General features: G+C 37.7%; 1 protein-coding gene across 1 annotated transcript in view; it reads right to left on the bottom strand.

Moving 5' to 3' along the window:
- CATSPERE (catsper channel auxiliary subunit epsilon) overlaps positions 1 to 24,830 on the bottom strand; it is a 141,249-nt gene that overhangs the window by 92,429 nt on the left and 23,990 nt on the right. The window contains exons 6-7 of the mRNA XM_045084664.1: positions 15,217 to 15,241; positions 5,571 to 5,648 (exon numbers count right to left, since the gene is read on the bottom strand). Of these exons, the coding sequence (XP_044940599.1) occupies positions 5,571 to 5,648; positions 15,217 to 15,241 (103 nt within the window). The remainder of the gene's footprint in view (positions 1 to 5,570; positions 5,649 to 15,216; positions 15,242 to 24,830) is intronic.

Below are 24,830 nucleotides of genomic sequence, written 5' to 3'. Positions count from 1 at the left end.
TATGTCTCCTGAGGCAAGGGAAAGAAGAACAAAAATAAACTATTAGGACTACATCAGAATAAAAAGCTTCTGCACAGCAAAAGAAACAATCAACAAAACAAAGTCCTCTGAATGGAAATGATATATTTAAAAAAGGGTTTAGTATCCAAACTATATAAAGAATTTACACAACTCAATACCAAAGATAATCCCAACAATTGAATTAAAAAATGGGAAGAAGACATAAACAGATATTTCTACATAGAAGACATAACAGATGGCCAGCAGACACATGGAAAGATCTTTAATATCACTAATCATCAGAGAAATGAAAATCAAAACCACAGTTAAATCGTACCTCACACCTGTCAGAATGGCTAACACCAAAGAAACAAGTGGTGGTGAGGATGTGGAGAAAAAGGATCTCTGGTGGATGGTTGATGGGAATGCAAACTGATGTAGCCACTGTGGAAAATGGAATGGAGGTTTCTTTAAAAATTAAAGAAAGGGGCGCCTGGGTGGGTGGGCTTAACTCAGTGGGTTAAGCCTCTGCCTTTGGCCCGGGTCATGATCCCAGGGTCCTAGGATGGAGCCCCACGTTGGGCTCTCTGCTCGGCAGGGAGCCTGCTTCCTCCTCTCTCTCTGCCTGCCTCTCTGCCTACTTGTGATCTCTCTCCCTCTGTCAAATAAATAAATAAAATCTTTTTTAAAAAATTAAAGATAGAATTACCATGTGATCCAGTAATTTCACTACTGTGTAGTTACCCAAAGAAAACAAAAGTACTAATTTGAAAAGATATATGCACCACTGTATTTATTGCAGCACTATTTACAACAGCCAAAATGTGGAAGCAGCCCAGGTGTCCATTGATAGATGGATGGATAAAGAAGCTGTGAGATATATATATACACTGGACTACCACTCAGCTGTAAAAATGAAGTGAAATCTTGCCATTGGTGATAACATGGATGGGCCTAGAAAGTAGAATGCTAAGTGAAATAAGTCAGAGACTTATTTTTTTTAAGTTTTATTATTTTTAATATTTATTATTAAATAATAAGTCTCTGACTTATTTCACTTAGCATTATAATATGATTTCACTCGTATGTGGAATTTAAGAAAACAAATGATCTAAGGAAAAAAAGACACAAAAAACCAGACTCTTAAATAGAGAGAGCAAACTTGTGATGGTCAGAGGGGAGGTTTGTGGGAGAATGCGTGAAACAGGTGATGGGGTTTAAGGAGTGCCCTTGTCATGATAAGCACTGAGTGATATATAGAATTATTGCACTGTATTGTAGAGATGAAACTAATATAAAAGCAAACATTACTTATAGTAGAATTAACAAATTTTAAAGAAGAGTAGAAATCAGAAAATATGTTGTCAGAGTATAACAGAATTAAACTAGAAGTCAGTACAGAAACATAATTGAACAATCCCCAAGTACTTGAAAATTGACATGCTTTTAAATAACACATGGGTCAGGGAAGAAGTCTCAAAAGAAATGTAAAAATTTTTAAAAATCTAAATGGAAATACAATAGCAAATAGAAACCAACAATATACAGAAAGAATTATATACTATGGCCAACTGGGATTCATTCTAGGTATGTAAGGCTGGTTCAACTTTCCAAAAATCAATCAGTAGAGTTAACTACAACAGAGCAAAGAATAAAAATCATATGTACACAGTAAAGGAATTCAAAATGGAAAAAACAAAACAAAACAACGAAGTGAAAGGTATCCTACAGAGTGGGAGAAAATATCTGCAAATCATGTATCTCTTAAGGGGGTAATATCCAAAATATAGAAAAACTCACATGACCTCAATAGCAAAAAAACCCCTAGCAATCCAATTTAAAAATGGGCAGAAGATAGGAATAGACATTTTCCCAAAGAAGACGTTCAGAGAGCCATGAAAAGATGCCTCGCCTTACACCTGTTAGAATGGTTAAAATAAAAAAGATAAGATTAACAAGTGTTGGTGAGGACGTGGAGAAAGAGGAGCCCCATGCACTGTTGTAGAATATAAACGTCCATTGCTGCAGCCACTGTGGAGAACAGTATGGAGTTTCCTCCTAAAAATGAAAACTAGAAATACCGTATGATGCAATAATTCCACTACTTGGTATTTATCCAAAGAACATGGAAACAGTAATCCAAAAAATCCGTGCACCCCTATGTTTATTGCAGCATTATTTCCAATAGCCAACAGATAGAAGCAACCTGTCTGTTGGAGGATGAAGGGATAAAGAAATTATGGCATCAATACACAAGGGAATATTATTTGACCATAAAAAAGAAGGAAATGTCTCCATTTGCAGCAACATGGATGAACTTGAGGGCATTACGCTAAATGAAATATGCCTGACAGAGAAAGACAAATACTGTATGATGTGCTTGTATGTGGACTCTAAAAGAAGCTGAACTCGCAGAAGCAGAGTAGACTGGGGATTGCGGGGTGTGGGGGGTGAGCAGAATGGGGACATGGTGGTCAAAGGCACAAACTTCCAGTTATAAGATGAATAAATTCTGGGAATTTAATATATACCATGATGAGTATAGTTAATGATGCAGTATTAAATATTTGGAAGTTGATAAGAGAGTAAATCTTAAATCTTAAATAACCCTGTCACAGAAGAGAAAAAAAAAGAAAAAGAAAACAAGTAATTATGTGAGGTGATAAAGGTTAAAAAATGCTACTGTGGTAATCATTTCACAGTACTTAAGTGTATCAGATCAGCAGTGTACAACATAAGTTGATAAAGTTATACAATATTATATATCATTTGCATCTCAATAAAGCTGAACAAAGGGCGCCTGGGTGGCTCAGTGGGTTAAAGCCTCTGCCTTCGGCTCAGGTCATGATCTTAGGGTCCTGGGATTGAGCCCCACGTCGGGATCTCTGCTCAGTGGGGAGCCAGCTTCCCCCCTCTCTCTGCTGCCTCTCTGCCTACTTGTGATCTTTCTCTGTGTGTCAAATAAAGAAATACAATCTTAAAAAAATTTTTTTAAAAAGCTGAACAAAAAAAGAAACCCAACACTCATTACAAACAAAACAAAACATAAACCAACCCAAAATTCATCAATGACAGAATGGATAAAAAATGTATAGTAGGTTGAAATGATGAAATATCATACAGGAACAAAAATGAATAAACTATAGGTACATTACAACACAAATAAGTCCTATATAAAGTAGACCACCCAAAAGGAATACGCACAATGTATATAAAACATGATTCCATTTATATGAAGTAGAAAAATAAACCCAAACCTAAAACCCACTAAACCTCATTGTTTAGGAATCATGAGGAAAACTAAAAATAAAAGCAGAGAAATTATTACCATAAAATTCAGAATAATGGTTACCTTTAGAGGGATACAGGAATTATACTCATCAAGTACTAAGGTGGAGGGAGAAATCATGTCCACAAAGGTGGCACATAAGGGGACCTTCTGTACTACTGTTAGTGTTTTACTTCTTGATAGTGTTTATATGACTAATTATAATTATTCATTAAGGTATATACTAAATTTTTTTTTCTTTATGATATAATTTACAGTTAAATGGTAAAGAAAAAACCCTCAAAATAAAACCCTGAACTTTCGAATATTTTTTAAACCAAATTGTACAAGTAAGTTATTCTGTACCCTACCCCGAGCTGTACGCCACGGTTGGTCCTCTTTTCTCTGGTGTGGGTGTTGGGCACAGGGTAAGACTCATAGAGGAAGTTAATGAGAGACAGGGATGGACTGAGGTCCAAAGAGAGAATAAAATACAGGAATGAGTTAAAGATGAGGGAATATTTAGAGTTCAAGGTCAGAGGTGGTTCAGGAAGAGAACGAAGAGAAAAGGGGGGAACGATGATTCGAGTGCCCTTCAGTCATATTACATATTGGCTGATAAAAACACGAACAGGCGATTTACATTCATTTTGCCAGAGCTGTTTTGTTGATGATTTACCAAAACCGTAGCATTAAAATAATGCCCTCAAAATACTCGTGTGAAAAAATCCTGATTTGATCAAGGCAAGCATCCTAGACACAGTGATATCTGAATTGAGACAGAAAACATGAGGAAATGAACATAGGGAATGAGCAGTTACCATAGAGGGAACAGCATCAGCAAAGACTCAGAGCTATGGAACAGCAGGTGTGTGCAGGGAAACAGCAGAGTGCTGTTGCTAGAGGTAGGACATGTGGAGAGCTGAGACCAGAGAAGAGTGGCAGAGACAGAATATTCCAGGGCTTTGTGTGCCGCAAGTGTCTTAAGAGCCAAAAGCCTACTGTTGGTAACTAAGAGCCATAGAAAGGTTTTATGGGAATGACATGGCCGTGAATAAACATGAAATTTTCCAAAATTTTCCAAAATTTCCACCTACATTTAGCATGCATGGATGAAATAACATTAAAATGCACATATTTTCACTTAAAAGGATTAGAAATTAAGTAGCAGTAATGCTTAAAGTGTTTAATTACAACTGATTACCTGTATGCCCTCTAAAGCCATTTGCCAAATAAAACAATTGATAGATTGTCATTCTGATTTATCAGTCCATCTCTTGTGAATTTCATTACCAAGAGGTATGTAACATGCTATTCAAAAATCAGATCTTGACTCATTAAGACATAGTATCACATGAGATTAAAACAACTCATTTTATATTTCTCTTCAATACACTTTAATTGTAGCAGAAGACAGAACTCAAGTCTTGAAAGAGGTAAATTTGTAACAAATCAGAGAAAGGACTTACAGATTTTCTTTGAATTATGATGGAAATGTCCTGATAAGCCCATTGTCAATGGAAATATCGTAAGTCAACAAGGCATTCAATGTGCCTTATCTACCAACATTATAGCTTAGCCTAGCCAATCTTTAATGGGCTCAAAACACCTACATTTAGCCTACAGTTGGGCAAAATCATCTAACACAAGGTCTGTTTTTGATAAAGTGTTAAATATCTCATGGAAACCACTGAATACTGTACTGAAAGTGAAAACAATGGTCGTATGGGTTCAGAACAGTTTAAGTGTACTGATGGTTTACTCCTGTGATGACTGCCGCCACCCAGCGTCCAGTGCTGGTATCACAAACATATTGCTCCCCGCTAGCCTGGGGAAAAGACCCACGCTCAGGGTAGAGTTTCTATAGAATGCAGATCACTGCTACGGTAAAGTTGAAAAACCACAAGTCAAGCCACCATAAATTGAAAACCATCTGTATTTATCCGCTGTGCTGCACCTTTAGGAAACTCACTAGTCTCCAAGTGGTAAAGGATTCACTAGCCAAGTGGACAGATTTTTGAAGGATGATTTTAAGATAGATGCACAAGGAACATCTTTAAAGCACTTTGAATGTTAGCATCTTCATGAATAATGCAGTTCGTAGGAATTACGGACAATGCTTGATAGAATTCAAGAGAAAGATCTGTAATTGTGGAGATTGAGCATTAGGCTCAAAATCTCTACGATAGCGAAGGATACTGGACAATTAAGATGCATGTAGTTAGTTCTGGAATGCTTAACATAGATTATTTGAAGGATAGCACATTTTAAAATTTATGATAATAATAATGTTTCCACCTACTAGTGACGGTTCCTGGGCAGTCCATAGCAACTCTTCAGGGTCTGCATTTTCTGGGTCATAAATCCATATAACAATAACCTACAAAATAAAAAGCGTTTGTGTTTCCTTACATTTTGGACAGATTTCATTTTTAGTTGTGGCAAAACACAACCATAAAAATGTTTTTATTTTTTTTTAAATTGTGATTATCCTATTAAAAATATCAAAAGTAATCTGTGTGTGTGTGTGTGTGTGTGTGTGTGTTTAACAAGTGCAACAAACCAAAGACCTATGAAGGAAGAGTTAAGATCTGTCTATACTCCTGAGGTAACCAATGTTAAAACTCTGTATGAATGTGTATAAATCTTTCTCTACAATCATAATTAGACACAGCAACTCCCCACCCCTGCACTTTTTACAAAAATGAAATCACAGGATGCATGTTATTTCTAACTTGCTTTTGTTACTTATATGACATGGTCATTTCAATAGATGTAGATCTAATTTTTTTCTTTCTTTCTTTTTAATTTTTTTCTTGAATAGACAATTTATTCACATAGTTAAAAACAAATTAAAACTAAAGTTGAAATTTTCTCTCCCATCACTCAATCCCTACAAGCCCACTGTATATGCCTCAAGGATCTACTAAGTTTTCTTATTTATATTTCTGTAAAATTTTTGTGCATGACTAATTAAGATGTTATTTTTTATATAAATGTAAGTATGCGGGGCACCTGGGTGGCTCAGTGGGTTAAGCCTCTCTGCCTTCGGCTCAGGTCATGAACTCAGGGTCCTGGGATCGAGCCCCACATCGGACTCTCTGCTTAGCAGGGAGCCTGCTTCCCCCTCTATCTCTGCCTGCTGCTCTGCCTACTTGTGATCTCTCTCTCTCTGTCAAATAAAAATAAAATCTTTTAAAAAAATGTAAGTATGCTAAACACATGTTTTCAAACATTATATTCTTCACTTAAAGTTTTACCTTAGAGATCTTTACATATTCTCATTAACTTTTCCACTGCTTATTATTCCAAATTATGGAGGAATCATAATGAAATAGTAACCTACTAATAAACATTCATTCTCAGTCCTTTGCCATTATAATCAATGCCATAATGAGCAACTTTGTATATGTATTACTTTGTACCTGGGACCTTAAAGTGTAACTGTTGAGGCATATGCAACTGTAATTTTCATAGATACTGCTAAATTGTTCTTGAAGCAACTCCTCTAATACATGTCACATCAGCAACGTATGAGATTTCTTCCTTCCTCACAGCCTTCTCCGCATCGTGTGTTGTCACATTTATAATTTGCCAGTCTGATGGGTGAAAAATGGTGCTTTGGTACAGTTTTAACCTGCATCTCCTTTATTATAGAAATGTTTGAGCACCTTTCCATGTGTTCAAATTCCACTTGTATTTCCTGTCTTGTGAACTATTTGTTCATTTCCTTTACCTATTTTCCAGTTTTCTATTGGGTTGTTAGTCTTTTATTTATTAATTTGTGGAAGTTCTTTATGTTAAGAACTTGTACATCTGTATGTTTTATATCTGGATCTACATTCTGGCTATGTGGATATACACACACACATACACATATATGAAGATTTCATTCCTTTTATTGCTATAGGACATTCCTATTTATCCTGTTTCACCTGTTTGCCTTAATTCTGTATTGTCCCTATGTAATTCTGCCTTCCCTCCTTCCATGGTTTTTATAGCAGGGTTTTATTTCTCCTTATATTTTCTTCACCTATTAAGACTCTCTCAATCTATGTCACTTGATTTAAACAAGTAGTATGTATCCTTCATATTTTTCTCCACACTATGTGTTTGCAGACATGTACACATATTTACATTTATCTATTTTTTAAAAAGAGGCATTTACATTTATGTATTTTTTTAAAGAGACATTTTAAGAGTTTTAAAAACAAAACTGGATATTATACACACTTCCCACATGCTCTTTTTCTTATGCAAATATATACATCATTGAAATTCTCCAGTGTCAACTCTTATAAGGCCTGAATAATAGTCTCTAGGTGTACAATATAGTAATTCAATAGTTCCATACATCACCCAGTGTCCCTCGTTCAACAAAATTTGAGAGTGGCTCTTGCTACAGATTCTGTGTCTTTCTTGTTAAATTTATTCATAAGTATTTTATAGTCTTTATTGCCAGTATAAATTTGTAATATTGTACATCTTTTCTTGTCTTATTACTTACACGATTATGTTCAAGACAATGTTAAATAATAATGATGGTACTGAGCACATCTATCCAGTTCCTGATTTGATTGAGGTTTTCATTGGGAATTCCTATTCAATTTTTAAACTTATTATGTGATCATTTATTTCCTTCTTTATTGTGTTGATGGAATGGATATTGTCTTCTGCTTTCTTGATATTGAATCAATGCTGCATTCTGGAAGATACTGGCCTTTTTCAATGCAGTCTTTTAATATATTGCTGGATTCTATTTGCTAATATTTGTGTAGAATTTTTGCACCTACATACACAAGGATATTGGTCTACGCTTCCTTACCTCCCTCCCTTCCTAACTTTCTCGTTGCCTGCCTTTTGTTTTAAAGTAGTGTTAGATTCAGGAAATGAATGAGGGAAATTTCTATCTTCTTTATGATCAGGCGAGACTATATTGTTAAGTACAGATGATATTATTTTCCTCTTCATGGATTTTTCTGTTGTCATGAAATAATTTCCCCCTTTATGCCTTTTAAAGTTTTGGGGCTTCACCTATCTTTTATTTGACATTCATATCATCACCCCAGTTTTGATAGTATTTACCTGTTTACATCCTTTTCTTTCCAAATTTTGTGTTACTCTTTGTTTTAACTGTGTAACTTTTATTAAAATCAGATTTCTGGAGTTTTTGTCATTTAATAGGTAAATTTAATCCAAGCACAATTTTGATTAATAATTTAATTTAAGTGATTTTAAAAATCTTATCTTTAGGGCTCTATATTCTGTGTTTTAATTTTTCTTTATTTCATGTTTCATTACCTTCTATTAAATTATTAGTGTTTTAAAATTCCTTCTTCCAGAGCTCTACTTTTTAGAAATTACACAATTATTTCTATTACTTTAATGGACAATCTTACATTTTTACGTGCATATTTAATGTAGGCTAAAGTTAATCCAGTATCCCTATCCTGAATGCTTATAAGGACCTTAAACAAATTTAAACCCAAATCTCCCTTCATTTTCCACTGTTTTGTTGGCTAGCCTTTTCATTTTATTTTGTTTAAAAAAAATAATTACTGAAAAGTTTTGATTGTCAATGCTTATTTAAATTTATTAGCATATTATATAGTTCATTTGTTCACCACTATTTACTACAACCTGCACTTTAGTTTTTCAGTCTGAATACTCATGTCTTCAATTGTGAAGAATCCTCCATATTCCTCTCTTTTAGTACTATGTCCAATTCATTTTATTCCCTTTTTGGAATTCCTATTACATGTATAATAAACTATCTCAGTCTATGTCTTTTAACTCTTTGGATATTTTCCATATCTTCACTTTTATGCACTGCATTCTTCATGATTCCTATTCCAAATTACTAATTCTGCAACTTTCTCAACTATATCTGGCTTTTATTGAAACTGTCCCTGAATTTTTATTTTTAGTTGCCTGTTTTTTCGTTTCAAGACATTTTAGTGAGAGGTTTTTCAATTTCTGGATGCTGTATAATTAATTCCTTCTTTTATCTCTTTGAATATTTCAAATATGGATTTAGTAGTCTTTCAGATGGTTCTCATTTCTAGCTTTCAATAGTATAAACTTTCTTGATTTTTATGTGTCTATTCCAGACTGTTTTTGTGGTTTATACCCTTTTTTTTAAAAAAAAAAAAAAGATTTTATTTATTTATTCAACAGAGAGAGATCACAAGTAGGCAGAGAGACAGGCAGAGGGAGAGCAAGGGAAGCAGGCTCCCCGCTGAGCAGAGTCTGACATGGGACCCGATCCCAGGACCCTGAGATTATGACCCCAGCCAAAGGCAGAGGCCCAACCCACTGAGCCACCCAGGTGCCCTGGTTTATACCTTTAACTTTGAGGTTATTTTCAGAGGGACTGTCTTCTATGAGAATCTTATATGCTCTGGGTTATGGAAATGAGTTTAGCAGTCAACTCTGCCTGGACCCTATGTATTTCACTGCTTGCATTTTGTGTTTATTACTTGGCTTTATGTTCTTCAGACTCTTGGGCTACTAAACTTGAACATCCACGTGACACTTCATGTAGCTAACTCCAAATGCATTTATAGCCCTCAGAGGATATATCATTTCTTTGGAACTCCTCTAAGCCTGTGAGTGGAACTTTACTCTTTCACACTTTACAGATATTTTATAAACCCTAGCGAAATGTAGGGAGACTAGTTTCAGCTCCTCCTTCTCTCATAGGTTAGAGGCCTTCATTTTCTATCCCCATACATACAATAAAACATCATCCCTATCTAGGGCTTATCTTCTAACACTCATAGTTCCAAAGTCAATGTTATAACTCTGGCTTTAGATTCTTTAATTATTTCTGACACAAGTGCACCTATGTTGATGTAAATGTGTAGACTGGCATTCTCCACACATATTTTCTAAAGGCATTTCTTTGAGTGAGATGGAGGTTATTCTGTATTATTTGGGTCTGTAATATGTATTCTACTCCTAGAATTTTCTATTTCTTATATTAAAATTATCCAATAATAAACACTCTCTTTTTTTTCACTGTTCCAGTTACAGCTTTAATAAGAAATTCTTTAACATCAGTTGGATTTGAGATAAGAGTGCACATGGACACATGGACTCATTCAACTATCTTGATCTGCTATTGGAAGGTTTATTTGTTTATTTATTTTTCACACGCTAGGACAAAAGTACTATTTAAATTATGTTAATTTAAAAATTATGTATATAGGGGCACCTGGGTGGCTCAGTGGGTTAAAGCCTCTGCCTTCTGCTCAGGTCATGATCCCGGGGTCCTGGGATCAAGCCCCGCATCGGACTCTCTGCTCAGCAGGGAGCCTGCTTCCTCCTCTCTCTCTCTCTGCCTGCCTCTCTGCCTACTTGTGATCTCTGTCTGTCAAATAAATAAATAAAATCTTTAAAAAAAAAAAAAAAAAAAAATAAAAATTATGTATATAAATGCATGTTGTGGGCCTGTGTCTGCCCAGGGACTTTGTTGATGAGGCACTTGATGGGGGGCTGGGCAGAGGGCAGCAGACACAACTCCCTGGGGTGGGAATAACAGCAAGAGGCAGGGAAATCAGTATCCTGTGTCATGCTTCCATGGCAGGGCCTGTGGCTGAAACTTTGAAGTGTTGCCAGGTCACTTCTGTGTGCTTCAGCTGAATGGCTCCGAGGCTGTAACTCAAACAATAGTTTTGCCAGCTTCTACTTCCTCACTCTCAGAAACCACATACTGGAGTGCAAGGAAATAAAAAACAGGAAGCCAGAGATAAGGTGCTGTTTTCACTTCTCCCTTGTGAATTACTTCCGAGTTCAGGCTGAGGAAAGAATCAGGAAGCCAAAGCAACGGCCTCGTCTTTAACTTCTCTTTGGGGAATTCCTTACTCATTCAGGCTCTTGGTCAAGAGTCCTACTCAACATTTCCCTGGATGCGGGAGTCAGGGATGATCCAGAAGTTGAAGAGAAATTCATAGATTACTGGCTTTTATAAAAGGATGTAGCTTAAGAACAGCCAGATGGAAAAGATGCAGAGGGAAAGGCATGGGAAAAGGGTGAGGAGTTTCCATGTCCTCACTTGGTGTTCACTCTCGCCGACTATTCATGTGATCACCAACTAGGAAAGCCCTCTGAACTCTGTCCTCTGGGGTTTTATGGAGGCTTCATTATACCAGGAGGTTTACTTATTATGATAGTCATTATTATTTTACTGTCTTTATAGTAAACTTTCAATCACTATTTTAGAATGGAATGCTTTCAATGTATCTGTTAGGTCCATCAGGCCCAACGTACCATGCAGAGCCATTGTTTCCTTGTTGATTTTCGGTTTACATGATCTGTCCATTGATGTAAGTGGGGTGTTAAAGTCTCCTACTATTAATGTATTATCAATTAGTTCCTTTATGTTTGTTGTTAACTGGATGCTTCTGTGTTGGATGTATACATATTTACAATTGTTATATTTTCTTGTTGGTTTGTCTTCTTTATTAAAATGTAGTGTCCTTCTTTGTCTCTTGTTACACTCTTTGGTTAAAGTCTATTTTGTCCAGTATATAAGTATTGGTACTTATATTGAGTCTTTTGTAGGCAGCATGTAGGTGGGTGTTGGTTTTTTATATATTCTGTCATCCCTACATCTTTGCATTGAAGCATTTAGTCCCTTAACATTCAAAATAATTATTGATAGGTATTTATCATCATTTTATTATCTGCTTTGTGATTGTTTCTGAAGATTTTCTCTGATCCTTTCCTTTCCCTTTTTCATAATTTGCTGATTTTTTTTAAGTGGCATGTATAGATTTCTTTCTATTTATTCTTTGTAAATTTATTAGTGGGTTTTGATTTGTGGTTTCCACTAGGTTTGTATATAACCTCTTCTTCATGTAAGAGTCTATGTTAAGTTCATGGTCATTAAAGTTTGAACCCATTCTTTACTCTCCTCCTCCCCACATTTTAGATATATGTTGTTATATTTCACATACTTCAATTTTGTGGATTCCTTGACTTTTTTTTTTACTGAAATATTCATTTTTACTGGTTTTGTGATTCCTATCTTTATACTGTCAATTTTGGTCTTTCTTTTCCATTCAAAGTGTCCTCTTTAATATTTCTTGCAGTGCTGGTTTAGTGGTCATGAACTCCTTTAGTTTTTGTTTCTCTGGGAAACTATCTCTTCTCCTTTTCTGAAAAATAACCTTGCTGGATAAGAGTATTCTCAGCTGCAGATTTTTCCCATTGCCACTTCCTTCTGGCTTGGAACGTTTCTGCTGAAAAATTTCCTGCTAGCCTTATGGATTTTCCCTGGTAAGTTACTGTCTTTTTTTGTCTTGCTGCTTTAAAATTTTTTTCTTTATCACTATATTTTGCCAGTTCAATTACAATATGTATTGGTGTGTGTCTGCTTTTGTTGATTTTGATGGGGGTTCTCTGTGTTTCCCGGAACTGGATATCTGTTTCCTTCTGCAGATTAGGGAAGTTTACAGCTATTATTTCTCCAAATAAATTTTCTGATCCATTTTCTCTGTTCTCCTGGGACTCCTATTATATGAATGTTACTATGTTTTATTGAGTCACTGAGTTCCTTAACTCTATTCTTGTTTTGCCTAATTCTTTTTTATCTCTTATGTTCACCTTGATTACTTTCCATCATTCTGTCTTCTGGGTTACTAATTCATTCCTCTCCTTCTTCTAACCTCTGTTCATTCCATGAAGCATGTTTCTCATTTTATCATGCCCTCTCTCTCTTCCATGTTGTTCCTTATCTCTGTGTTAAAGTTCTCACTCATGTCTTCTACTCTTCTGAGGTCCAGTGAATATTCTTAAGATCAATGCTTTACATTCTCTACCAAAGCATGTTACTTATATCTGTTTCACTTAGCTCTCTGGCTGTGGCATTGTCCTGTTCTTTCATTTGGGATAAATTTCTCTGTCTTCTCATTTTCTCTATATCTCTGAGCCTGTTTCTCTGTTAGAAACATTAGCTATGTCTCCTATTCTTGATGGTAATGGCCTTATGAAGAAGAGGTCCTGTGGCGCCCTGCCATGTAATGTCCCTCGTTCCCCAGGGCCTGGCACTTCTGGGAGTGTCTCCAATATGTGCTACATGTACTGTGCTGTTTCATTCTGGCTGCTTTATCCTTCAGGCCAGTTATCTGCAGATTCTCTCTTTGCCTGTTGTAGGCAGTGTTTGGTCCTTGGACTTAATGTGGCATGTTTTAAGTAGGTGTGCTTTGGTCTGTTTGTGAAATAAGACTTGTTGCCACTGCTGGCAGAACAGAGGCTTGGCAAAACTCCCACAGTGGGAAGTATGGTGTGAGCAGGGGTTTGGGCAGTCTTCTGGGAGATGGCCTGCTGCACTGGGACTGGGCAAGCATGTTTCAGGTAGGTGGTTTCACTGGAGTGCATGTGGGGGTTAGGGTTTTATAGACACAAGTAAGTTAGCAAATGTCGGCACTGCACTGGTTCCTGCAGGTAGCCCTGTGCTTATACTGAGGCATGATACTGAGGCAAGAGAGAGAGGGCATGATAAAATGAGAAACATGCTTCATGGAATGAACAGAGGTTAGAAGAAGGAGAGGAATGAATTAGTAACCCAGAGGGTCAGGATAGGGAAATGGTTTCGGCCAGTTCCTTTGTTCCCAGAGGTGTCTCTGCATGAGTGCTGCCTCTCTGGGACTCACACCTTCCCAGTGTGTGCTGCAGGTGCTCCTTCATCATTGTTTCCATGCTGCGTGTCGGCTAGTTGTTTGTCTGGCGTCTTCCCAAGCCCAGTGCAGTACTCTCTGGGCTTTATCCCAGTCAAGTTCACTGGCCTTTAAAACTCTAGGCTTTAATCCCTGCTGGTTGCAAGAACTCACAATATTCAGCCCTCCTTACTTTTCAAGCCAACTGGTATGGGATTCATTTTTCCCGTGTGCTCCCCTGTGTGCTAGTTTAGCTCTCACCCTTCCCTCCCTTCCACAGTGGCCGTGATCTGTTCCTCTCCCAAACTGCATCTCTGTACTTCCTAACTTCTTCAGTGTGACTTCTCTACCTATAGCTGTAGAGTTTATTCTGCCAGTCTTCAGGTCAACTTCTGGTGTATTTAGGATAATTTGATAGTATTTAGTTGTATTTATGGAAAGAGACAAGCTAGGGTCCTCCTACTCCACTGCCAGCTTCCACCCTTGGACCAGATTTTTTAAAAATTTAAATTCAATTAGCCAACATAGAGTACATCATTAGTTTCATAGGCAGAGTTTAATAATTAATCAGTTGTGTATAACACTTAGTGCTCATCACATCACCCCCATCATACCCACATCCCATTCTTAATGCCCATCATGCAATTACCCCATCCTCCTCCCCACCTCCCTTCCAACAACCCTCAGTTTGTTTCCTCTGGGTAAGAGTCTCCAGATCAGATATTAGAACTTTTCGATCTCAAGACACTTTCATAGCCTTAAAAATTATTGTGAGTCTCACAGAGCTTTTGTTTTATGTGGGTTAGATCTATCAGTATTTACCATGGTACCAGGTACAAATTAAAACTGAGAAAATTGGAAAGCACTTATTTTAAAAGCCAAAATAAACCCATAAATGTAACATGATATATATTTTTATGAAAAATAACTATTTTACAAAACAAAAAAATTAGAAAAATGGTTTTGTATTTAATAGAAGACAGCTGAATTATCATCTGTGTTCCCAATTCAAGCTATTGGTATATGTTGTTTTGGTGGAAGCATATGGAGAAAATCTATCCTCACATAGATATGTAGGTGGAAAAGGGTAGACCTCATGGATCTCCTGAAAAGGTCTGTAGAGTTCTAGGGGTCCTCAAACCATATCTGAAGTATCACTGCACTCTAAGCTTCTTTTGTTGAAAATTAGTTTGGAAAATTCTCTTTGTGGGAAACATGAATGCTTAGAAGGAAATAATATAGTAGTGATATATGAAGGATATATAAAATCTTTTAAAAATGTTTTACCTGGGTTAAATTGTGGAAGAAACTTCTGTTGGGGAAAAAGAGGAATCATATTTTAGTAAACAGCACACTAAATATTAGTTTAAATATTCCATTTTCAATATACATGTTTCTAAGTCCTTCAATATCTTCCTTACACTCTATTACAGATAAACAATTAAATATTAAATGTTTAAAAAGCTACATATATCTATAATTAAACATAACTATTAGTTCTCACATGTCAAAGTGCTGAGAGGTTTGAATCTGCATGTTGTCTTAACAATACTACGAGTTCATATAGCCAAAGTTGCATGAGTATAAATCTTTAAGAATGTGACATGATCATTTTGCCTAAGAAAACCTGTAGTGTTGCAAAAACAATGAATTCTGTTATGTTGAAAAGAAATTAAAAAAAAGAAAACCTATAGTGTTTACATGCTGTAACTTATGCCAAATACAAATTCATTAATTAGCAATGCAAATCCTTTATTAATCAGCCTTGCAATATAAATTTTCTGAAAGGGACATTGATTTGTATGTTAAGTTGCATGTTTTTTAGAAGGTGATTTTTTTTTTAAATTTAAAGATATCTATTTTTTTAATCATATAATCTCTAAAAGTCAATGCTTCAGGACTATGTCCTTTTATTGGCTAATTGATGCACAGTGCCCAGGACATTATTATATATAAATGAAGATATTTGGGGAATCAGTAAATATGGATGAGGTGAGTGTCTGAGACCATATAAAGAAAACAATATTTCATATGTTCAATCTGATTTTAGAAAAAAAAAATAAAATAAGTAATATAAATCTACAAAGGCAAATGTGCTGAGTTCACAAGTATTAAGTTGATCAAAAAGCTCCATAGCTCCAGGGCTGGTATGTCTGCCCTGTGTTATGCTACTTTTCAGAGGTGCAGGAGGTAAGAACAGAAGTGTATCACTGAGTTACCTATCTGTAAAGGAATATTTATAGGCAAAAGGATAACTATACTGATATGAGAAAGGCCTTATTTCATATTAAGACTAAATTATTATTGTAAAAGTAAAAGTAACCTTGTAGAGTGATAGTATCAGCTGACGTTAAAGTAATAACCTGATTCCCATGGAAGATAAGCAACTTTCTGTTGGATCTTTTATCATTTGCTTAGCTTTCTTGAGTTGGTGCACACACTTAAGTGTAAAGTGAGAAGGGGCCAAGGAAAGAAACCTGAGTGGTGCTGACATTTAAGGCAAGGAGAGATTATAAAAAGCCAAAGAAAGAAACTGGGAAAGGGTCATTATAGAAATAGGAAAAGCTGATGTCACCAAGATGGTGCAGTAGGGAAGCCAGCCTCTGTCCCCCACAAAATCAAGAATTAGACAGCTATCTACAAACAGTTCTGGATGCTTAAGAGTCAACTTAAGAAACTTCAACATAGTGGAACAAAAACCTGAGAACAACTGCAAAAAAAAAGGAAGAAAGAATGCTTCATTTTGTCCCGATCCCCCCATCCACCAACCTGACACTGCTCAGTGCCAAGAGGTAACTCACTGACCAGAGAGTTCCCCTCCCCAGGAAAGGGAGAGGGACCAGCTTCTCCAGTCTTTCTGGGTATTTCCATGAAGGACCTGCTTTGGTTTCACCCACCCAGGGACCAACAGAGCTGAGATGTATAGAGATGACTAGGAACAAGGAAGAAGGGCAGGGGCCGCCCAGTATCAGCGACCAGGGTTCCCGGTGACTTGCTCTTTACAGAGGACCTGGCGACTTTCCCCATAGAAGAAACCAGTGATCAGTACAGCCACCATGGATCCCTGTGGATTTCACTGGTTTTTAACCCACAGGTTTTTGCATTTGCAGATCCCAGCTGCTTGTGTCCCTTCTCATTCCCTTCCCCTCACCCGTGCCAGAGAATGGGATCCACACAGGCAGCTAGCCCCTGCCTCTGCAGCTGTGCTAGTGCAAGAGGCAGCTTTGAACCCCACCCCTTGTGGGTGCCTGGGGTTAGCTTCTCCAAATGTGCACCTATAGGCCCCCCAGCCCGACTTCCATTACTTGTTCTGCTACCGTGAGCATGTCTGTGGTAAGCCCTGCAGCTGTTGGAATGCATCCCAATGGTCAAGGCTCTCAATGCTGTTTGTGAGCCCAGACCTGGCCCTGTCTCCTCTCACTGGCCTCCACTACTGTGCCAGCATCTATGGTGAGACACCACAGCCAAGGAGAGCACATAGATGGTCAGGGCTCCTACAGCTGCTAGTGTGCCTGCATTCACCTGGCCCTTGCCCTCAACACGATGTACATGTCTGAAACTGACCCCTACCAGTACACAAAAAACTACAGTAGGCCCCCACATCTGAGTATGTGCACACCACTGGCTTGGGCCACTAGCACTTCCTGCTCTGGCCCCTAGTCCCTGGAGCTGGAGTTGCTACTGAGAACCCTACCAGCCCTTGCAGTGACTATGGAGACTACACCATACTCACCAACTACCACACAGTTGCTGATGCTATGGACCCCACTGGTCTGGGCTATTGAGACATCATGGCTCCCAGAACCCAAAGATGCCGCATGCCCCTGTCATGCCTTACCTCATGAGACCTGGGGTCATAATATGCTCTATCCTGGGGTGAAGGTTTTCCTTAGCAAAATAAGTCTTCCAAAGTTTGGAAGAGGTGACTGCTTTTTCAGATATGTAGAGACTTATGTAAAGCTAAAGGAACATCAAGAATCAGGTTATCCTGACACCACCAAAGGAACACAATAAAGTCCAGTAATGGATCCCCAAAATGGAAAGAAGTACCCTAAAAAGGAATTAAAAATAACAGGTCTAAAGATGTCCAGAGAGGTATAAGAGAACAAAGATCAACAATTCAATGGAATCAGAAAAACAGTAGAAGAACAAAATGAGAAGTTCAAAAATAGAAAACATAAAACAAAACAAAACAAAACCCAGAAATTTTGGAGCTAAGGAACGCACTGACTACACTGAAAGATTTACAAGAGAGCCCCAACAGTAGACTGGACCAAACAGAAGAAAGAATCGGTGAACTCAAAGGCAGATTATTTGCAATAACCCAGTTCAGAAAATAAAATAATAATAATAATAAAAATGAATGACCAAAGCCTGTGAAACTTATGGGATACCATTAAGAGACAATCTAAGCATCACTGAGGTCTCAGAAAGGAAGAGAAGAAACCTAAAGATAAAATGGCTGACAACTTCCCAAAAGTAGGAAAAGATTTGATATTCAAGTCCATAAGGCTGTCACCCCAAAATTTTAATCAAAAATTTTGGTCTCCACAACCATTATAATAAAACTATCTAAAACCAGAGACAAAAACAGAATTTAAAGCACCAGGAGAAAAACAAAATCCTCTCATACAAAGGAATGCCCCTTAGCTAAATAGTGCATTTCTCAGCAGAAATTTTATGTGTTAGTCAAGCAGGAGAGGATATATTCAAAGTACTAAAAGGAAAAACTGCTAACCAAGAACACTTGCCCAGTGAAACTGCCCTTCAGAAATGAAGGCGAGATAAAGACCTTCCCAAACAAATAAAAGTTGAGGGGGTTTATCACCACTAGACTTGCTTTATAAGAAATACTGAAAGGAGTTCTCCAAGCTGAAATAAAAGACCTCTAAGAAGTAAAAAGAAACTATGAAAATATATAACACACTACTACTAGGTAAGTATATAGTGAGATTCGGAATAAGTTAAAATCTTAACAAGGTGGTGTGTTAGTCATTTACCGTTAGTACAAAGGTTAAAGGACAAAATTATCAAAAATAGCTCTAGCTACAGTAATCTGATAACGGATACACAACATAAAGAGATGTAGAGTTCTGGGAGGACGGCAGAGTCAGAGGATCCCGAGCTCACTACATCCCACAGACACACTGAGATAACAGCCACATGAGTGCAACTAACATAGAAAATGACCCAAAGACTGGCAGAACATATATTCCACAGTTAATCACAGAGGTGAGGCCAAATCGAAAGGGTAGAAGGGGCAGACACGTAGCTGGGAGCCAAACACTTTGGAGAGATTAACCACAAACAGGAGGGACCACAAGCATGGCGAAGCAAGAGCATCCAACTCCACACCGGGCACCCCAGGTATGGGGCACCCAAACTGGGAAGACAAGGATCCATGACATTTGGCTCTAAAAGCCAGTGGGGCTCAATTTCATGAATTTTTATAATCAGCAGGGCTTACCTCTGAATACTATAAAAATCAGGGGGCTTAGCTCCAGGCAAGCCAGAAGGCAATAGGAAAGAGAAACCCCACCCTTAAAGACCCAGCATAATAAATCACCCAGCCACAATACAACCTAGAAGCAGCAATTTGGAAAGGGCCTGAGGTATATGGTAGATTTATTTACTGAGGTGTGGATTTATTTACTAACCTCCGAATGTGTGCTGGAGGGGCAGGGAGGATCTTTAGGAGACTTCTCCAAGAACAAAAGAGCTGGTAGGCACCATTTCACCGCCCCCCCCCCCCACCACCGAACACAATGCACACATGTTGCTAACACGGCGCGCTCTGTCTCCACGCTCTTCTGAGTCTCCACTCCATCCCATCCACCTCACTTGGCGTCCCTTCGAAGTGGCTCCTGCCCCACCAAACCTTGCAAAAGCAGTCTTGGCAGGGACAAGTGACTTTCCAAAGTGACTCCACTCTTGGGGAGAGAGGAAGAGAACCCCCCCCCCCCACACACACGTTCCCATAGTCCCAGCTGAACCTTGTCGTTGGCAGTGTAGAATGAGTGCCCTACTGGTCACCGTCACTGCATCGCCAGCACATGTACTGGGGGAAGGCATCCTTTCTGAGTGTGCCTCCACTTACCAACAAAACACTCTCAGGGGCAGCACAGGAAGAGAGTCCTGCAGTTCAGTGTGACTGCAGCACCCGCAGAAAGACTGGGGGCAAACTTTGAATCTCATTGTCAAGTTCGCCCACCAACAAGAGCCTCCCAAGGGACAGGCAGGGAGAGCACCCTGCAGGCTGGTGAGGGAGCGGCCCCAGCAAATGGAAAGGAGGCAGGCAGCTGGTCTAACTGCCAGATCCACCCACCAATGAAGGCCTCTCAGGACAAGGCAGGGTGGGTGTCCTGTATTTGGGGAGACCACAGCTGAGGGTAGGCATCCACTCTCACTTCTGAAACTACCAAACTGCAAGCCCGCAGTGGCTCCAGATTGGTCCTAAGGGACAAGGGACAGAATAAGGCCTAAGTCCCACTGGGTACACCCACAAAAGGCAAAAGTGAGCCAATGCAGCTGACTGGACTGAAGGCAAATGTGGCTCAGCCACAACAGTAGGGCACACACGACCCACACAGGAGACATCCCTGAAGTGCCTGGTAATGGCAAACCTAATGGTGGCATCCAAAAATCAAAAACCTGTAATAGACACACAATAAATGAAGAGAATGGGACCCAAGTACATTGCTAAAGAAAGCCATCAAACAACAGGGGGATTGAGCAAAAGGAAAAGGAAGGAACCAAGAGGAACTACGAAAACAACCATAAAATAAGTAACAAGCTGGCAGTTAAGTACACACCTACCAATAGTTACTTTAAATGTTAAAAAAAAAAAAAAAAAAAAAAAAGGTAAGTGCTCCAATCATTGGTGTCAAAAGACACAGGGAGACTGAAAAGATAAAAAGGTAAGATGCATCTATATGCTGCCTACAGCAGACTCACTTTAGACACATGCAGACTGAAAGTGAAGGGATGGAAAAACCTTTATCATGCAAATGGAAAAAGAAAGCTGAGGTGGCAGTACTTATATCAAACAAAATAGACTTTAAAACAAAGACTAACAAGGGGCTCCTGGGTGGCTCAGTCAGTTAAGTGTTTCCCTTTGGCTCAGACCACGATCCCAGTGTCCTGGGATTGATCCCCGAGTTGGGGTCTCTGCTTGACAGGGTGTTTGCTTCTCCCTCTCCCTCTGCCTGCTGCTCCCCCTGTTTGTACTTGCTCAATCTCTTTCTTTTTGTCAAATAAATAAGTAAAATTTTTAAAAAGAAAAAACAAAGACTAACAAGAGAGAAAGAAGGACATTGCATCATGATAGAGGATACAATCAAAAAGAGGACATAACAATTGTTAATATTTATGCACCCAATATGAGAGTACCTAAGTATAGAAAGCAACTATTAACAGACATAAAGGAAGAAACTGACAGTAACACAGGGACAGAAGGAGACCTTGACACCTCACTTACATCCATGGGTAGGTCACAGAGACAGAAAAGCAACAAGAAAACAGTGGCTTTGAATGACACATTAAACCAGATGGATCTATCAGATGTTCAGAACACTTCATTCCAAAACAGCAGAATACCCATTCTTTTCAAGAGCCTGGTGCACATTTTACAAAATAGATCACATGTTAGACAGCAAATCAAGTCCCAATAAATTAAAAAAAGACTGAAATCATATCGTGCATTTTTCATGATCACAGTGGTATGTATGAAACTAGAAATGAATCACAAGAAAAAAATCCAGAAAGGACACAAATACATGGAAGCTAAGTAATATACTACTGAACAATAAATGTTTCAATAAAGAAATCAAAGAGGAAATTAAAAAATATAAGGAGACAAATAAAAATGAAAACACAATGGTCCAAAATCTTTGGGATGAAGCAAAATCTGTTCTAACAGACCTAACTCAAAAAATAAGAAAGATGCCAAATAAACATGCCAACCTTACACCTAAAGGACCTAGAAAAAGAAGTACAAAGCACAAAGCCAGTAAAAGAAAGAAAATATTAAGATTAGAGCAGAAATAAATAAAATCAAGACTAAAAAACCAATAGGATAGATCAATAAAATCAGGAGCTGGTTCTTTGAACATATCAACCAAATTGATAAGCCTTTAGCTGGAGTCATCAAAAGAAGAGACAGACACATACGCATACACGGAGGGAGAGAGGAGAGAGAGAGAACTGAAAATCAGAAAAATCAGAAATATAGGAAGAGAATTAATATCCAGTATCAAAGAAATACAAAGAATTATAAGAGAATATTATGAAAAATTATATGCCAATAAATTGGACAACCTAGAATGGATAAATTCCTAAAAACATAACCTTTCCAAAACTGAATCAAGAAGAAATAGACAATTTCAACAGACCAATTACTACACTGAAATTGAATCTGTAATAAAAAAAAACTCCCAAAGACAAAAGTCCAGGACAGATAGCTTCACAGTGAATTCATGGTACTTCACGGTAAATTCTACCAAACATTTAAAGAAGTAATAGCTATTTTTCTCAAACTATTCCAAAAAATAGAAAAGGAAGAAAAGTGTCCAAATGCATTTGAGGCCAGCACTGCCCTGATACCAAAGCAGATAAAGACAAAAGAGAACTACAGGCCAATATCTCTGCTTACAGATGTAAAAATTCTCAACTAACAAATCCAATAATACATTTAAAAAATTATTCACCACGATCAAGTAGAATTTATCCTGGGATGCAAGGGTGGTTCAGTATTCACAAATCAATCAACATTACATATCACATTAACAAGAGAAATGATAAAAACCATATCATCATCTCAACGGATGTAGAAAAAGCATTTGACAAAGCATAACATTCATTTATGATAAAATCTCTCAACAAAGTAGATTTAGAGGGAACATACCTCAGCATAATAAAGGCCATTTATGACAAACCCATAGCTAACGTAATACTCAATGGTGAAAAACTGAAAGCTTTCCCTCCAAGGTCAGGAACAAGACAAGGATGTCCACTCTCATTGCTTTTATTCAACAGAGTACTAGAAGTCCTGGGCACAACAATCAGACAAGAAAGAGATCAAAGGCATACAAATCAGCAAAGAAGAAGTAATACTGTCAATATTTCCAGATGATATGACACTACATACAGTAAACCCTAAAGACTCCACCAAAAAGTATTAACGAATTCAGTAATGTTTCAGGATACAAAATTAATATACAGAAATCTGTTGCATTTCTAAACAGTAATCATGAGATAGCAGAAAGAAAAATTAAGAAAATAATCCCATTTATAAATACAACCAAAAATAATAAAATATCTAGGAATAAACTTAACCACGGAGGGGAAAGACCTATGCTCTGAAAACTGTAAAACACTATTGAAAGAGATTGAAAAGGACACAAATACATGGAAAGGTAGCCCATATTCATGGGTTGGGAGAACCAATATTGTTACAATGTCTACACTACCCAAAGCAATCTACAGATTTAGTGGAATCACCATCAAAATACCAACAATGTTTTCCACAGAACTAGAACAAACAATCCTAAAATTTGTGTGGAACCACAAAAGATTCCAAATATACAAAGCAATCTTGAGATAGAAGAGCAAAGCTGGAGGTATCACAATTCTAGATTTCAAGATATACTACAAAGCTGTAGTAATCAATACAGTACGGTACTGGCACAAAAACAGACTCGCAGAGCAATAGAACAGAACAGACAGCCTAGAAATAAACCCATGCTTTTATGGTCAATTATTTTTGACAAAGGATGCTAAAATATACAATGCAGAAAGGATAATCTCTTCAACAAATAGTGCTGGGAAAACCGGACAGCTACAGGTAAAGGAATGAAACTGGACCACTTTGTTTTACCATACACAAAAATAAACTCAAAATGGATTAAAGACCTAAATGTGAGACTTGAAACCATAAAACTCCTAAAAGAAAACACAGGTAGTAATTTCTTTCTTATCAGCAGTAAAACATTTTCATAGATATATCTCCTTAGTTGAGGAAACAAAAGCAAAAATAAAACTATTGAGATTACATCAAAGTAAAAAGCTTTGACACAGCAAAGGAAACCATCAACGAAATAAGAAGGCAGCCTACTGAATAATAGAAGATATCTGCAAGTGATATGTCCAGTAACAGTTATAACTAAAATATACAAAGCAATACAAACAGTAATATCCAAAATATTAAATAACCTAACACCATAAAAATCCAAATAATCCCATTAAAAAATGAGCAGAGGACCCAAATAGGTATATTTCCAAAGAAGACGTATGGATGGCCAACAGAGAGACATGAAAAGATGTCCAACACCATTAATCATCAGGAATATGCAAATCAAAACCACAATGAGATATTGCCTCACATCTGTCAGAATTGTTAGAACAAACAGCTCAAAGTTAGCAGAAAAATAGAAATAACAAAGATCAGGGGCACCTTGGGTGCCTCAGTCGTTAGGCATCAGTCTTCAGCTCAGGTCTTGATCCCAGGTCCTACAATTGAGCCCTGCATCAGTCTCCCTGCTCAGTGGGAACCCTGTTTCTCCCTCTCCCACTCCTTGTTCCCTCTCTTGCTGTGTCTCTGTCAAATAAATAAATAGAATATTTTTAAGAAGAAAGAAAGAAAAAGCATAGTTATTGGAAAGGGATAAACAAAACCACCATTATCTGCAGGTGATGTGATTTGTAAAAATTAGGTTGTGGAATATAAAAATTAATATTCTATACAACAGGAAGGTCTGGTTAGAAAATGCAACTTTAAAAAATTGAGTATAGGGTGGCTCAGTTGGTTAAGTGGCTGCCTTTGGCTCAGGCCATGGGATCGAGTCCCACATCGGGCTCCTTGCTCAGCAGGGAGCCTTCTTCTCCCTCTGCCTCTGCCTGCCATT

This window comes from Mustela putorius, unplaced genomic scaffold, assembly GCF_011764305.1.
Source record: "Mustela putorius furo isolate JIRA1106 unplaced genomic scaffold, ASM1176430v1.1 tig00000785_pilon_pilon_pilon, whole genome shotgun sequence".
Classification (NCBI taxonomy): Eukaryota; Metazoa; Chordata; class Mammalia; order Carnivora; family Mustelidae; genus Mustela; species Mustela putorius.
This window is presented reverse-complemented; position numbering and strand designations above follow the sequence as displayed.